Source organism: Microcaecilia unicolor, chromosome 3, assembly GCF_901765095.1.
Source record: "Microcaecilia unicolor chromosome 3, aMicUni1.1, whole genome shotgun sequence".
NCBI lineage: Eukaryota > Metazoa > Chordata > Amphibia > Gymnophiona > Siphonopidae > Microcaecilia > Microcaecilia unicolor.
The window spans coordinates 461,705,764-461,721,734 of NC_044033.1; the positions used below are offsets into that span (position 1 = coordinate 461,705,764).

At 37.7% G+C, this 15,971-nt stretch overlaps 1 protein-coding gene across 2 annotated transcripts in view; it reads right to left on the reverse strand.

Moving 5' to 3' along the window:
• Positions 1-15,971, reverse strand: part of COL21A1 (collagen type XXI alpha 1 chain) — a 353,696-nt gene that overhangs the window by 85,533 nt on the left and 252,192 nt on the right. For both annotated transcript variants that reach the window (XM_030198983.1, XM_030198984.1), the window contains exon 20: positions 1,470-1,523. In XM_030198983.1, the coding sequence (XP_030054843.1) occupies positions 1,470-1,523 (54 nt within the window). The remainder of the gene's footprint in view (positions 1-1,469; positions 1,524-15,971) is intronic.

A 15,971-nucleotide genomic window follows, 5' to 3' on the forward strand; every position in this document is an offset into this window, starting at 1 on the left:
AGGTAGACATATTATTCATCTGTAATTTTTGAGAAGGCTACTTGTATCTCCCTTTGTAAGTTGAAGTGTTCTATTACCAGTTAGGGTGGAGTCAAATCTGGCTGTCTAATCAATTGATATTTGCAGTTTGCCATGTCTTGATGAAGGGATATTGGCCACTCCATCTGAACCAGGGTACTTCCAATTTGGGGCTCTTTTAACCTGTTTTCCAACTCTTTTTGTAGTAACTTTAGGCCATTCCATAGTTGTAATGTTTATCCATCCCAATTTCTCCTGTTTGCAGGGTAGACATTCTGCATCTTGCTTGTGCTCTTAAGGTCCTCATATAAGTTTCTCCAGAATGTTTCTGTTTCAGCTTTAGTTGGTGGTGTTTTCACGTACTGTTATTTCCCAGTTCCCTGTATAACTATTTTGGGTTTTATCTAAATAATTTATCTTGATATCTCTCTTTTCTGTTTTCTCCATTTCTCTGAAATTTTTGTGCTTCAGCTGTTACTTTCAATTTATTACTGGAGCATATAAATTTATGATCTTCCTCAGCATGTTTCAGTTTAATGTTTTTGATCTTCTGCAGTATCTTTGGTAATCTTGATCATTTTAACCTTCTATCAAAGGCATCTTTGCTCACAAAGATTTCCTTTAATGTGAGTTTTCCAAGGAGGAGTTGTTTCTTTCTCTTTTTCTTCTGTTCCTATGTCCTCATTGGTAAAACTCTCTTGGTAATAATTTTGATTGCAGAATATTGTTAATTTCTGTAATATCTATAGGTTGTCCTTCTATACAGATTATAGCCTTATTCATCTTATTTATCATACTCTTTACTCTAAGTGTTAAATGCAATTTGGGTAACCTTTCCCTCTCCATATCCCATTTGATCCACATTTATACCAAAAGGACAGACATGCAAAACTGCTCTTGCTCAAACCTGTAATAATAGCTGAGAAGCTAATTAAGAAAGTCGAGTTGGGTTAGATTGCCAGTGCTTTCCTGAGTCCACTTCTGAAGAATCTGATCATTTCTCCTTTGTGTATTATATCCAACAAAGATCCAACTTAATTGTGTCTCAATTTTTCTTTTCCTTTGGAAAGAAGCATGAATGACTTAATTGATCCAGAGTGCTCATACTGGGAATACTCATGAATAATATCTGGAGCATCTGGATTCTTATTTGCTTGTGGCATACGTATTTGTCAGCATTTGAAGACCTGAGGCCACTGCTGGCTCTACAGATAGAAGCACTATTCAGCTATTATTCTTATAGGTATATGGCTTAAGTTTAGAAAGCTTTACTACTCTGCCCTCACTCCACCCCAGCACTATCGAGATAGGGTACTCATCCACATAGGGGATGTCACTGTATAAATGGGTGTTTCTGAATACCTAGACCATTGACTTAATTTATTGTATGATAGGAATAGTTAAATCAAGAACACAATTGTTTATTTTATTCAAAAAGTGTTTTGTTTTACCTTAATTCCAGGTTCTCCGGCTCGTCCAGTTAAACCTTCAGGTCCCATTGTACCCTTTTATTAAAACAAAATCATATATTTCTATAAGTCAGGAATTAATGTAGAATTTATTTACAAACTTAAAGATCAATAGAATCATTTACCACATCTTACTGCAGAGGCAATAATAATTCAAGGAATAGGAGTGTGAACATCTATGATAAATTTATAAAGCAACAAATTACACTATCAGGTATTCCGACAAATTTAAATTGGTTTCTCAAAAGCACAAAGGTAATTCTATAACTGTGTGTCTATAATTAAGCACCCAGAGAGTGCCTGGTAAGAACCTATTCTATAAGTGAACAAAAGAATGGACGCACCTACTTTCCATTATAGAATGATTGTGTAACAGAAAGAATTACTACTTACTACTAATCATTTCCATAGCATACTAGATGTACGTAGCTCTGTACACATTATATGCAGGTACTTTCTCTGTTCCTAGAGGGCTCACAATCTAAGGGCTTCTCTTACAAAGCCGCACTAGCGATTTCCACTACTACTACTACTATTTAGCATTTTTATAGCGCTACAAAGCGTACGCAGTGCTGCACAAACATAGAAGAAAGACAGTCCCTGCTCAAAGAGCTTACAATCTAATAGACAAAAAATAAAGCAAGCAAGTCAATTAATGTGTAGAGGAAAGAGGAGAGGAGGGTAGGTGGAGGCGAGTGGTTACAAGTGGTTACAAGTCAAAAGCAATGTTAAAGAGGTGGGCTTTCAATCTAGATTTAAAGATGGTCAAGGATGGGGCAAGACGTAGGGGCTCAGGAAGTCTATTCCAGGCGTAGGGTGCAGCGAGACAGAAGGAGCAAAGTCTGGAGTTGGCAGTAGTGGAGAAAGGAACAGATAAGAAGGATTTATCCATGGAACGGAGTGCACGGGAAGGGGTGTAGGGAAGGATGAGTGTGGAGAGATACTGGGGAGCAGCAGAGTGAGTACATTTATAGGTCAGTAGAAGAAGCCCATAGGAATTGAATGGGCTTCCTCTCATTTGCTGCACAATCGGTAGCGTGGCTTTGTAAAAGAACCCCTAAGCTTTTGTATGTGGGGCAATGGAGGGTTAAATAACTTGCCCATGTTCATAAAGAACTGCAGTGAGACTTAAACCAAAGTTGCCAAGATCAAATCACACTGCACTAACCATTAGACTACTCCTCCACTTTATTTTAAGCATGATCATCTAATCCCAGCCAGAGCTGAACTAAGTGCTTATACCTAAATGTCAGAGATATGTGTGTAACTTGTAGCATTTTGTAAGTTACAAGTGTAAATGTGAGTTCTGACCATGCTCTGCCCAGACTCCACCTATGTGTATGCCTACCTGTAAAATATGCATTATGTACAGTGGGGGAAATAAGTATTTGATCCCTTGCTGATTTTGTAAGTTTGCCCACTGACAAAGACATGAGCAGCCCATAATTGAAGGGTAGGTTATTGGTAACAGTGAGAGATAGCACATCACAAATTAAATCCGGAAAATCACATTGTGGAAAGTATATGAATTTATTTGCATTCTGCAGAGGGAAATAAGTATTTGATCCCCCACCAACCAGTAAGAGATCTGGCCCCTACAGACCAGGTAGATGCTCCAAATCAACTCGTTACCTGCATGACAGACAGCTGTCGGCAATGGTCACCTGTATGAAAGACACCTGTCCACAGACTCAGTGAATCAGTCAGACTCTAACCTCTACAAAATGGCCAAGAGCAAGGAGCTGTCTAAGGATGTCAGGGACAAGATCATACACCTGCACAAGGCTGGAATGGGCTACAAAACCATCAGTAAGACGCTGGGCGAGAAGGAGACAACTGTTGGTGCCATAGTAAGAAAATGGAAGAAGTACAAAATGACTGTCAATCGACAAAGATCTGGGGCTCCACGCAAAATCTCACCTCGTGGGGTATCCTTGATCATGAGGAAGGTTAGAAATCAGCCTACAACTACAAGGGGGGAACTTGTCAATGATCTCAAGGCAGCTGGGACCACTGTCACCACGAAAACCATTGGTAACACATTACGACATAACGGATTGCAATCCTGCAGTGCCCGCAAGGTCCCCCTGCTCCGGAAGGCACATGTGACGGCCCGTCTGAAGTTTGCCAGTGAACACCTGGATGATGCCGAGAGTGATTGGGAGAAGGTGCTGTGGTCAGATGAGACAAAAATTGAGCTCTTTGGCATGAACTCAACTCGCCGTGTTTGGAGGAAGAGAAATGCTGCAATTGACCCAAAGAACACCGTCCCCACTGTCAAGCATGGAGGTGGAAATGTTATGTTTTGGGGGTGTTTCTCTGCTAAGGGCACAGGACTACTTCACCGCATCAATGGGAGAATGGATGGGGCCATGTACCGTACAATTCTGAGTGACAACCTCCTTCCCTCCGCCAGGGCCTTAAAAATGGGTCGTGGCTGGGTCTTCCAGCACGACAATGACCCAAAACATACAGCCAAGGCAACAAAGGAGTGGCTCAGGAAGAAGCACATTAGGGTCATGGAGTGGCCTAGCCAGTCACCAGACCTTAATCCCATTGAAAACTTATGGAGGGAGCTGAAGCTGCGAGTTGCCAAGCGACAGCCCAGAACTCTTAATGATTTAGAGATGATCTGCAAAGAGGAGTGGAACAAAATTCCTCCTGACATGTGTGCAAACCTCATCATCAACTACAGAAGACGTCTGACCGCTGTGCTTGCCAACAAGGGTTTTGCCACCAAGTATTAGGTCTTGTTTGCCAGAGGGATCAAATACTTATTTCCCTCTGCAGAATGCAAATAAATTCATATACTTTCCACAATGTGATTTTCCGGATTTAATTTGTGATGTGCTATCTCTCACTGTTACCAATAACCTACCCTTCAATTATGGGCTGCTCATGTCTTTGTCAGTGGGCAAACTTACAAAATCAGCAAGGGATCAAATACTTATTTCCCCCACTGTAAGTAGGCATATATTTATAGAGTAGTTGCTTATGTGGAATTTTGGCATTTATTTATTTATTTAATAAAACAGAAGTGGTTCACATCAAATATGTATACATATACAAGTGTATATGCCACTATTTTTATGATTTACATATGCAATTAACATGTACTTTTACAGAATTCCCTCCCCCCCCCCCCCCAAGGTATAACTTTGTAAAGTAATTTTTGTGTATAAATGGCTTCTTATTAAAATACCGACCTACGTAAAAGTTCATACTTTGATATGATGGTTGTATCTTGCTGATAGCTGAACACAGGGGTAGAGTTTGGGTAGTATGTGGACCGAGTTCACAAGTCACACAGATTATAAAATAAGCTAATTTATACATGTACTTGAATAATCTAGGATGTATGCAATACAAAGTGAAATCCAAAAACAAGTTCAAGAAACAGTCTCAGTATAAAATATCTTTATTAAAAATCACCCAACATAGTCTATGTTTTACCCACTCAAGGTCTGCCTCAGGGGTATAATACTAAAAACAAACATAAATTCATATAACAAACATAGATGATAATACAAAATCATAAAATGTATACCAAAGTAAAAACATACAATGTGCAAAGTGTGGGGTGTCCAAATGCGATTGCATACACTAACCACAAAATATAACAAAGACAATAACATCATAAAAATTCTTACATAAAAATTAAGCATAAAAGCACTTTAACATGTGATTCAACAGGAAAATATATATTCTGTAACAAAGTTATCTCTTTAGGAACAGCTGAACCAGAATCATAAAACCACAAAATCTTGGTTTTATTTGAATTTAATTTCAACAAATTTGTGGAAGCCCAGTTTTGAATCTTATTTGTAAATAGAAAGTATCCTGCATATTCTGCAATGTGGGAACTAAAAGAAAAATATCATCTGCGTATCATTTCAGTACTACTCCCCCGAATCCAGCAGCACTTAATCTTGTCAACAAAAGATCATGATCTACTGTGTCAAATGCAGCAGATATATTGAACTGTAATAATATCAGCTGTTTCCTTTGACATACAAATTTTATGTCAAGGGAAAGACATAATGCACAGCACTCATATGATAAGTTCTAAATGTGCCTATTACAAGTCTATTTTCTAGAGGTAACATTGGAGACTATTTGCTTTGATAAAATAAACCCCTGAGAAGTACCCCTATGGCATGTATAAAACTGGCTTCCTGTGCAAAAAAACTCTTTATATAATTACCCCAAATGTGTACTATTTACAGAAGTTGCAATAAAGAACAAAGTACTGGTGCTTAAAAACACTAATAGCACATCATGGAAGGTATTCTCAGTCATGTCTCAATTCAACATCTTGAATTAGCTTTTAGACACCAACATTTAGAAGCCAATATTCAGAGGGATAATGCTCCCCCTTTAGAAAATTAAGCTCCAAGATTGGTCTCTGAAAATTTACTAGACTAAGTGCCTAATTTTTCATTATACTCCTAAATTTAGGAAACTAAAATGTGGGTAGCAACATGGATGGAAGGGGAAGGGAAGGGAAATGGGACTTGATATACCGCCTTTCTGTGGTATTTTGCAACTACATTCAAAGTGGTTTACATACATACAGGTACTTATTTTGTACCTGGGGCAATGGAGGGTTAAGTGACTTGCCCATAGTCACAAGGAGCTGCAGTGGGAATCGAACCCAGTTCCCCAGGATCAAAGTCTGCTGCACTAACCACTAGGCATTTAGGATTAGATTCTACGTACCATGCCTAAAAAATTGGCACTGAAACAAAATACTTCTAGGCCTATTTTATAGGTGTACTTTACAGAAGTTATAGAATACACTGAGTGCCCGTCCATATGACTAAATTTAGACATTGGCAGTTGCGTGTGGACTGGGTTTATTCTATAACAATGTGCATAGACTTTAGAAATGCTCACAACCTACCCAGTCCATGCCCCCTTTTCAACTATGAGACTTAGAATTTAAGTGCATCATGGTATAGAATATGCTTAGACAGATCTCCGTGTAAATTCTAATTAATGCCAATTAGTGTCACTAAGTGCTTGTTAAGTGGCAATCATCAACACTGATTGGCTTGTTAACTAATTAAGTGATACATTAAAATCAAGAATATGACTGGATTTGCACACGCACCTTAAGTCACTCTATATAGAATCCAGGGAGTCTAGGCAACTAACAAGTTCATAACTCTAGGCTAATGAAAGGTAGGCTTTCATTTAGGAGCATAATCTCCTAAATGTAGGTGACTTTTCAGTTGAACACAACACTTAGCTCCTATAGTTGACTGAAAACAGAGGACAATTTTGGGGCCTGTAAGAGCCCAAAGGGTGCTTTTACTAAGGAGCACTAACAGATTTAGTGCACGTTAAGTGATAAGTTCATTTTAAAGCTATGGGCTTCTTAGCATTTAGCACTCACTAATTGTTAGCGCACACTAAATCCATTAGCATACCTTAGTAAAAAGAACCCCTACATTTAGGTTGTCAGCTTTCTTTGAATATCAAGCTCTTAAAATTTACAATGCAGACCACTGCTCAGCAGATCACCATTCAAGGGATTCCAGATCTAGCATTGATGTGTGTGTGGTTGCAATGACCTCGTTTATAGAACTCCTAAGAAAGAAGAAATGGTGGGGAAGTGCTACTGGAACCATCTATTTGGACTGTTATTTTAGGGGATTCATTCTCCCTGCATACATCATGTCCAGAAAGTCCTTCTCCATAACTACATCATGCAGTGCCATCTTACTGGGTAAGAGTTTAAAATAAAAGCTCCTTCATACATTTTCTAGATGTTTTCTAAAATAACTCAAACAGAATGATAACAACCCCATTGTTTACTGGTTAAGAAGCTCCAGAACAACGTTAAAGCCCTAAGAAAAGTTACAACATTTTAGTTTAATCCATTTCAAGCTGTAAAATGAGAAAACGTAATTTAAATTTTGCATTTCAATAGTTGTTCAATACATAAGTTAATTGTATTATCACTTGAAACAAATAATCACCACTTTTAAATAGCTATGTTATTTTGCTTGGAATTCTTTTGCAGATGTGGGTCACTTAAGTAATCTATCAATACATATATTCCAAGTGAACATTTTCAAGCACATTATTTTTTCTTGCAGCTTAATTTATTCCTTAATTTTGTTTGCAAAATATTGCTTCCAAGAATATTTGGAAAGAATATTTTGGAAACAGTAAAACGCAATTGAATGTCAAATTTTCCAAGAAGGAATTCCCATCTACACTCCACATCTGGTGTTAATATTCAGTTTGTGGTCAAAGTTTTGTCTGCCATTGTGAGAGTCCAAGAAACAGAATGAAAGAATAGTAAAAAGCATCAAAGTCTGAGAGGAGTGAAACCATATTAAATAATCACAAACATGTTTTTACAAAAGGAGTCCTTGTATGTACAAAGAGATCCGTTTATATTCAGATAATATAAAGAGACCTATTTGATCTCAAATAAGTCACTATAGTGCTCATTTTCAAAACACACAGATGTTTCAAAATACCCCCAAAAAACTGTCTATCTGCCAAAAACATCCAAATAGACAGGGGGAAAAAACCACCAAACACTGCAGTTCATCCAAATAGCAAGGGGGTATGCTGAGGGCGGGCAGGAGGCATGTTTGAGTAGGACTAGGGAGGGCCCAAACATAGGATGGCTAACAGCTATATTCAAATAGGAACAAACGTCCAAGTATTAGATTTAGGGTGTCCTAAATTAGACTTTTTCAATCACGTCCAAAATGAAAAAAGGGGCTCTGTTTGAGCAGCTGACCACTGTAGAGATTAAGGCATGATCCCACCATAATTCCCTAGTAGTTACTGTACCCCACTTCCTCCCCTGAAAGTGAATCTAGAAAGGAAAACTAGGCTCTAGGACAGCCTCAGGTATTCCAGGCATTCTGACCAAAGGAAGATGCAAGTGTGAGGAGTACTACTACTAATCTCTATAGTGCTACTAGGTCTATCCTAGTGGTTAGTTTAATGGATATTAAACCAAGGGACCCTAGTTCAAATCCTGCTTTAGCACATTTTTTTTAAAATTGTGAGCCCTCTAGAAACAGAAATATACCTAAATATATAAGCCACCTGCAAACCTGAAGGCTATTGATGTGGTGTACATTCAGGTACAGTAGGTATTTTTCTGTTCCCGGGGGGGGGGGGGGGGGCTCACAATTACAAAATAAAAGAGTTAAAACAGGATTTGAATTGGGGTCCCTTGGTTTAAAGTCCACTGTATTAACCACTAGGCTATCCCTCTGCTCCACCTGGTTACCTGTGAGGTCATTTTTCTCAAAATGATGCCAGAAAAACATCCCAAGTTGGATGTTTCATTTTGGAAAATGGTTATTCATTTTGGACATTCTCAGCACAAAAATATCCATCTCATAGCCATTTTCAAAAAGAAAATCTGGATGTTCTTCCTGTTTAAAAGAGACAGATATGTTTTGTGGATGTTATGTATTTATTTATTGGATTTTTGTCCCACATTTTCCCACCTATTTGCAGGCTCAATGTGGCTTAAATAGTACCATGATGACGATCACCAGTTCTGGTATGAGAAATACAGAGTGGTATTGTGTTAGAGATCATGAGTTACAGAGTAAATTAGGTAATCAAGGAGGAAGAGTTAAGGTTTGTCCAGTTCTGGTATAAGTTTTGTTGTGTTGCAGGAAGCAGGACATTCCAATTCTGACTTAGATGACTTTTCAAAAATGCCATTCTATGTGTCCATTTTACAAAATGTGTTTAAAAAGGGCCTAATGCATTTTAATGCAGGACTTCCCTGCATGCAAAGCCCTTATTTAACATGTAAGTAAAATAATGCTTTTTCTGGCTGCTTTTTATTTTTATTTCCAAGTTGTGCACTGATTTTGTCAGTAACGTACAGCAACTGCAAATAATTAACACAGGAGCACTTACTGCCACCTATTCAGGAGGTGCTAAATGCTTCTGTGTTGTCTGCATTATTCTGCTAGTGCATGCTAATCATAACACAGCATCTGAATAATGCTTTCATGTCCATTCCCTGCACATGGAGCACCCTCTTTGAAAAAAATATTATTTTAAAATAAATAATGCGTGCTTATTGTATGGGAAATGGCGAATTACCACAAAACACTTTAACATGCTTAGTGGTAAACATTTTTCTACTCTCTAAGCCAGTGTAATAGCCAGAATTTTTAACAGGGGATTGTCTCCCGTGCCCCCCATGTCGGTATCTTAAAATTGCCACTACTCCAGTCTTTGCCCGGATAGCGGCAGCAGCACTCGTAGGTTGCCTGTGGCCTGCACCAAAACATTCACAAAACAGGAAGTTGCATCAGAAGAGGTGGGATGGTTCAGAGAGAAAGCCTCAGTGCAGGCTGCAGATAGCCTATGAGTGCCACTGCCACTGCCTGGAGAAAGACTGGCGCAGAGATGATTTTAAGGCACAGGCTTAATGTGTCAGGGGCATAGTGTGTTGTGGCCACAGAAGCAGCATGGCTTTTGCTTCTTTTTATTCTGTCCTGTTATGCTTCTTTGATAATTTTAAAAATGTTATTAGATATTGTATACTGCTTAGACGGTTTGCCCTTGAGTGGTACAACAAATAAAGAGAAACTTGAAACTTGATTTTTGCTGCCAAATTAGGCTTTCTGTAATAATAGAGCAGTGGTATATTTATTCAAGAGGGGGCCAGGTTTGACAGGGAGTGTGTATGCAACACATGCACCTTGAATAAATATACCACTGCTCTAACCACGTGTTAGGGCTTACCACCCTTTAGTAAAAGGACCCCTATACTTCTTATTAGCAAGGTATACTAATTAATTTAAGAAAATATTACAGAAAGCCTTATTTGGCAGCAAAAACAATTTTCAAGTTTCTCTTTATTTGTTGTACTGCTCAAGGGAAAACTGTCTAAGCAGTGTACAATATCTAATAATCTAAAATTATCAAAGAAAGAAAAACAATCAAAACAGGACAGAATAAAATAAAAAAAAAGAAAGACAAGCCCACGCAGCTGCTGTGGCGACAACATACTATACCCCTGACACATGAGGACTTCAAGCATCCACAAAGAAAAATCAACTACCATAAGCCTCATAGAAAAGGTGTGTCTTCAAAAGTTCCCTACAATTCTTAAAAGAAGGCACTGTATGAAGGCTAAAGGGTGTGTATTCCAAAGGCCACTGAGAACATAGACTCTCTAAATTTATTGTGAAAATAATTTTGTATGTAGGCAAGCTAGTCAAGAAAGAGAATGTGTTCATGTCCTTCCGCAGCCAGATTCCTTAAAAGTTGTCTTTATAGTTTTGGAAATGAAAAGAGAGAAAATATAGTAAAAATACATCAGCTGTTCACAATCGGTCCTACAATATGTAAATGTAAGGCCCTATGGTATATCCTTGTAGAAGGATCATATTGTGCCTTGCAGACTAAGGAATGAACTGTATTGTCTTGCCACAGCACCCCTACAGGTACTTGCTACTTCCTACTTTCATATCAGTGGGTGACCCCACATGTGTATGTAGATTTTGGATTTGGGAAGAGCAGGGACTTTTCATTTCCTGTGTTCCTGCTTGAAATCTGCAGGCCCAAAGTCTTTGTGAAGGGTCTGGTTCTGTTTTTTTGGTTTCCTCTCAATGTGGCACCAGCTGGGTTTCCACTCTTTTTCCAGCTTTTTGGCTTTTCATCTCTTTGACTGATGGACAGTAGGTTGAATAAAAAAGGTTCCATAAGCCTTAGAGCAATTTCCAGCCAGAAAAAAAAAAGCCCTTGCTGCCAAAATCCTAACAGGGTTTGAAGGAGCAATTAGATGTGATTTTGTATATTTTAAATTAGATTTGGTTTTAATTTCTTGTGGTCTGTTTGTTTTAATCATTTGTGCTCCTGTTTTGTAAAGTGGAACGTTTACATTTTTCATTTAAGGATGTATTTATTCATTTAAGTATTTAGTTTTCTGGTTCTTTGGCGGCCTTTCCTTTAATACTTTTATTTATGTGGAAGATCTTAAATACCACAGAGCTCCTTTAAAATAAGGGTATGGTATAAATTTGAAAATAGGGGTTGTATGTTATGTGTACATGTCACGTGTGTGTATATGCATGCATAAGTAAATTTACATTTTCCCCAACCTAAATCCGTCCCTATTACTACCCACTTTTTATGCTGCTAAATTTAAGAGTTTAGTGAAATTTTGAGTATAAATGTAGGTACTCATCCCTAGCAAATTTTCAAAGAGCCCAATTTATGTGAATAACTCTCTCAAAGTTAGGAACGTAAATCCTTTGAATATCTGATCTATATATTGAAAGCCCACCAGGGAAAGGAAATTACCTAATATGACTCATCTTAAGCTGCAACTGAAAAAGGTGTGTGCTTAATCCAAATTCCTTCCCCTTTTATATCGATAATGAATGTGACTGTTGGGCACATTGGGTGGACCATACAGGTCTTTATCTGATGTCATTTACTATGTTACTATGTTATTATGAGTAAGTTAACCAGTGTGGGAACTGTAAGAACACATGATAAACTGAGTGCTAGTCACTGGGAACTTCTAGTGAGAGAAATATGACCAACAGAGTACCACAATAATCATTGTTAGATCCAGTACTCTTCAATATCTTTATAAGTGACACTGACAAAGGGTTAGAGGGGAATATATGTCTTGTCATAAAAGATTTGAACACTTGCAAAAAAGCACAAATATTATAAGAAATTCAAATCTCAAGAGACCACTTTAATAGACTAGAATTTAGACAAAGATAAAACAGTTGTGCTTTTAGACTAAATAATGCAAAATCAACTAGTAGTCACCAGACAAGGAAGAGACCCGAGGGAGGTAACTATCACTGCTTTCCTGAAGATAGGCAAGTTGTCACACTCTAATTGTGAATTCTATAACAGCATCTGGGCACCCAGAATCCATTATAGAGTACTAGTATAAACTGGCATTTACAAACCTGCATTTTGGCCATGCCTATTTACACCACGTCAATATCAGGTACAGGCCAACCAAAACTGTTTTTTTTTTTAAATTTTAGTTTCTGCCAAAACTGCCATTGCCTCCAAAACTGTCTAAACACTTTCAGCCAAAACCAAAACTATAAACGAATTTCATCACCTGATTTTGCCCAAAACTGAAAACTAAGGTTTGGTTGTGTGAACCAATGAGTCCCACTGGGGACTGTGAGAGTTTATAGTCCACAACACTCTGCTAAACCCACAGAAGATTACTACCCTCCAGCCCCAGGAACTGCAAGCACAGGCTGACAACTGGGAGAGCCATTTTAAATTCCTATCAAGTATGACATGTTTAGGTTCCCAGATCAATGCAGATGTATGCATTGGGATGCTTCCTGTTTTGTATTTAGTTATAAAACTGATTAAGGACAAGCAATGATATAGATTATTCTTACTAAAATATGGTAAAGGAGCCTAGACACTAGTTTACACTGCAGATGTTAGGCCAGCCTGATGCTCAATCCAGAATAAAAAAGAAAGTTGATGTTTTTTGAATGCGAGGACTATATGCTCTGAAAAATTATAATCAAGAGCAATATATTTATCAATTTATTTTCTAACATATAAACTTCATTTCATTGGAATATCATTTCTTTGCTAACACTAACTTCTGAATGCTAAAAGTTTGATTAAAACACTGCATCTTCATCATACCCAACAGAGCCTGGAAATTCTTTAGAATCACCCAATTAGTATCCAAGCCAGAATTAATATAATAATTTAAATAATCAAAGAGTGTTTTTTTACCTCCAAGCAAAATAGCCTCCGCACACACGGACTTCAGCTAATGAAAAAAGAAACTAAAAACCACAGTGCTTTTACAAACCCAAATTTACAGACTTAAATTTGAATCAAAAGTATTTACATTGAGCATTATATTTGCCACATAAACTACTATGCAAGATCATAACTGCATCACTTGCAATCACTTTACACAAAAAAGGGAATGCAAAGAGTAGTTCCCCCCCCCCCCCCCCTGACTACCTTACAATCCCTGGTGGTCTAGGGGTATAGTCAGGGCAGGAGTGTTTCACAGCGTCACTCTCTAAATGGCTGCTGTGACTTCTTTTGGTGGTCTCACAAGACTATTAGTAGAGGTCATGGCACCCATTTTGAGTGCAGAGCCAGTATGAACAGAAGCAACTGGGGATCACTCCTACCCTGACTACACCCCTAGACCACCAGGGATTGTAAGATAGGCCTGGAGGGTTACGGATGGAGAGGGACAAGTGTGCACTAAAAATTAGCGTGCACTAATGCTATAGACACCCACATATTCAACTTTAAGTCAACTTTAAGGCCATCACACTAATCCACAAGATCATCCATGGAGTGTCACCAAGTTACATGGTCAATCTAATAAACCTTCCATACAGAAACTTGTCAACATCTTCACGATCATACCTTAACCTTCACCTTCCCAACTGCAAAAGACTAAAGTACAAAACCTACCATGCATCTAACTTCCCTTTCCTGGGATCCCAACTCTGGAATGCTCTACCTAGATACATTTGGTCAATTAATGAATATCTTCCCTTTAAGAAACTATTGAAAACCCATCTATTCAAACAGGTTTACCCAAGTGACTTGACCTATCATAAACAAACATAAGCAAACCATCTATCTACCGGTTCAAATAACCATTATCTACAATGACTCAGAAATATCTCCTACCAACCTTCTTACCCTCCATGCACTTCCCATCTTCTCCTTAATCGCTCCACTGGCTTACCTTTCCCTATCCTTCTTCTCATACCTCTTCTATCCCATTTACTCCTTGTTCATTTGCCTATCACATACCCCCTTTACTATAGATTGTACTCTCTTGTTAATATGTAAGTGGCATTGAGCCTGCGATGAGCGGGAAAGTGTGGGGTACAAATGTAATAAATAAATAAATATTCCCATGGGTGTCTCTAGCATTGGCATGGCGCACTAAAAATGCTAGTGCGCCTATAGTGTAGCTTAGTAAACAGGGCCCTAAGTGTATAAATTGCAGTATTCTGTAAGTTAACAAGTGTAAATGTGGTACCTTCCCATGCACTGCCCAAGTTCCACTCATGTGTATGCCTTCTGGCGTTTACAAGCTAACCCCCAGATTCTATATAAATCTGGTAAGATTCTGGATTTGCACGTACAACTTAATTAGCTCATTTATTTATTGATAGAGACTTCCTATACTGCCATTTCCAGCAAGTAGTTCACAACAGTTTACAATAAAAAAATAACATAGAACATGTAGGAAAAGAACTACAATTTTCAATAGGAAAGGAAAGATAAGATAACCATACATTCAAATGAAACAAAAGACAAGACAACGATAGTTTAGAGACAGACAAATAGTAGGCCTTCAGTCTTTAGTCACAATGAAGAGCAGAGAGCAAAATCAATTAAGAAGAGGGAAAGGCTTGTTGGAAAGCCAAGATTTAAGAAGTGATTTGAAGTTTTCCAATGATGTTTCAGCTCTGATGAGAGGGGGTAAGGAGTTCCAAAGGGCTGGGGCTGCATAGAAAAGTGCTTGGTATCTAGTTGATTCTAGGGTGGCTTGTTTTGGGTTTGGACGTCAGCATTTACACCAAGTTTTCACTGGCATAAATGGTCGTGACTAAATACACAGAAAATGGGTGTTGGGCATATTCTATAAACTACGCCTAGATTTAGGCATATTTTATAAACCACACCTAAATTTAGGCGTGGTTAATAGAATACGCCTAGGTGTAATTTTTTCAGTGCCTATTTTTTAGGCATGATGTATATAATCTAGCCCTAATGAGTTGTACACCTATGTTATAAAATATCACTGAGCACACAACTAGCAGTTACACACCTAACTGCACAAAAGTTAATATTCTATAACATACACATGCAATTGGGGCTTTATTCTATAAAAGCTATGCTCCTAAATTTATACTCCTAAATTTACACTCCTAAATTTATGAGTATATGCTCCTAAATGAATGCTAAATCTATGAGAATAATAGACCCTAAATTAGAAGCATAAATTTAGGAGCATAGATTATGCTCGTAATTTAGGAGCATAAATTTAGGAACCTTAAACCTCAATCTATATAGGTTATGCTACTAAATTTACACTCCTAAATTTAAGCTCTTAACGTTATGATCCTAATTTAGGGCCTATTACACACATACTGTAGATTTAGCATATAATTAGGAGTATAAATTACACTCGTAAATTTATGAATGTAAATTTATGAGCATAAATTTAGAGAGCAAATTTAAGAGCATAATGTTTATAGAATAAGGCCCATAACTTTTATAGAATATATGGCACCTGAAAATCCATGCAAAAACTGAAGCATATTCTATAACAATGTGCATAACTTAATTGGTTAACTAGCTTATCAGTGCTGTTAATTGGATATTAACAAGCAATTATTAGCACTAATTGGCAGAGATTTACATGCACAACTCGTTAGGAATTAATATATCCATGTGGAAATAAGCATATTCTATAAAATGAAG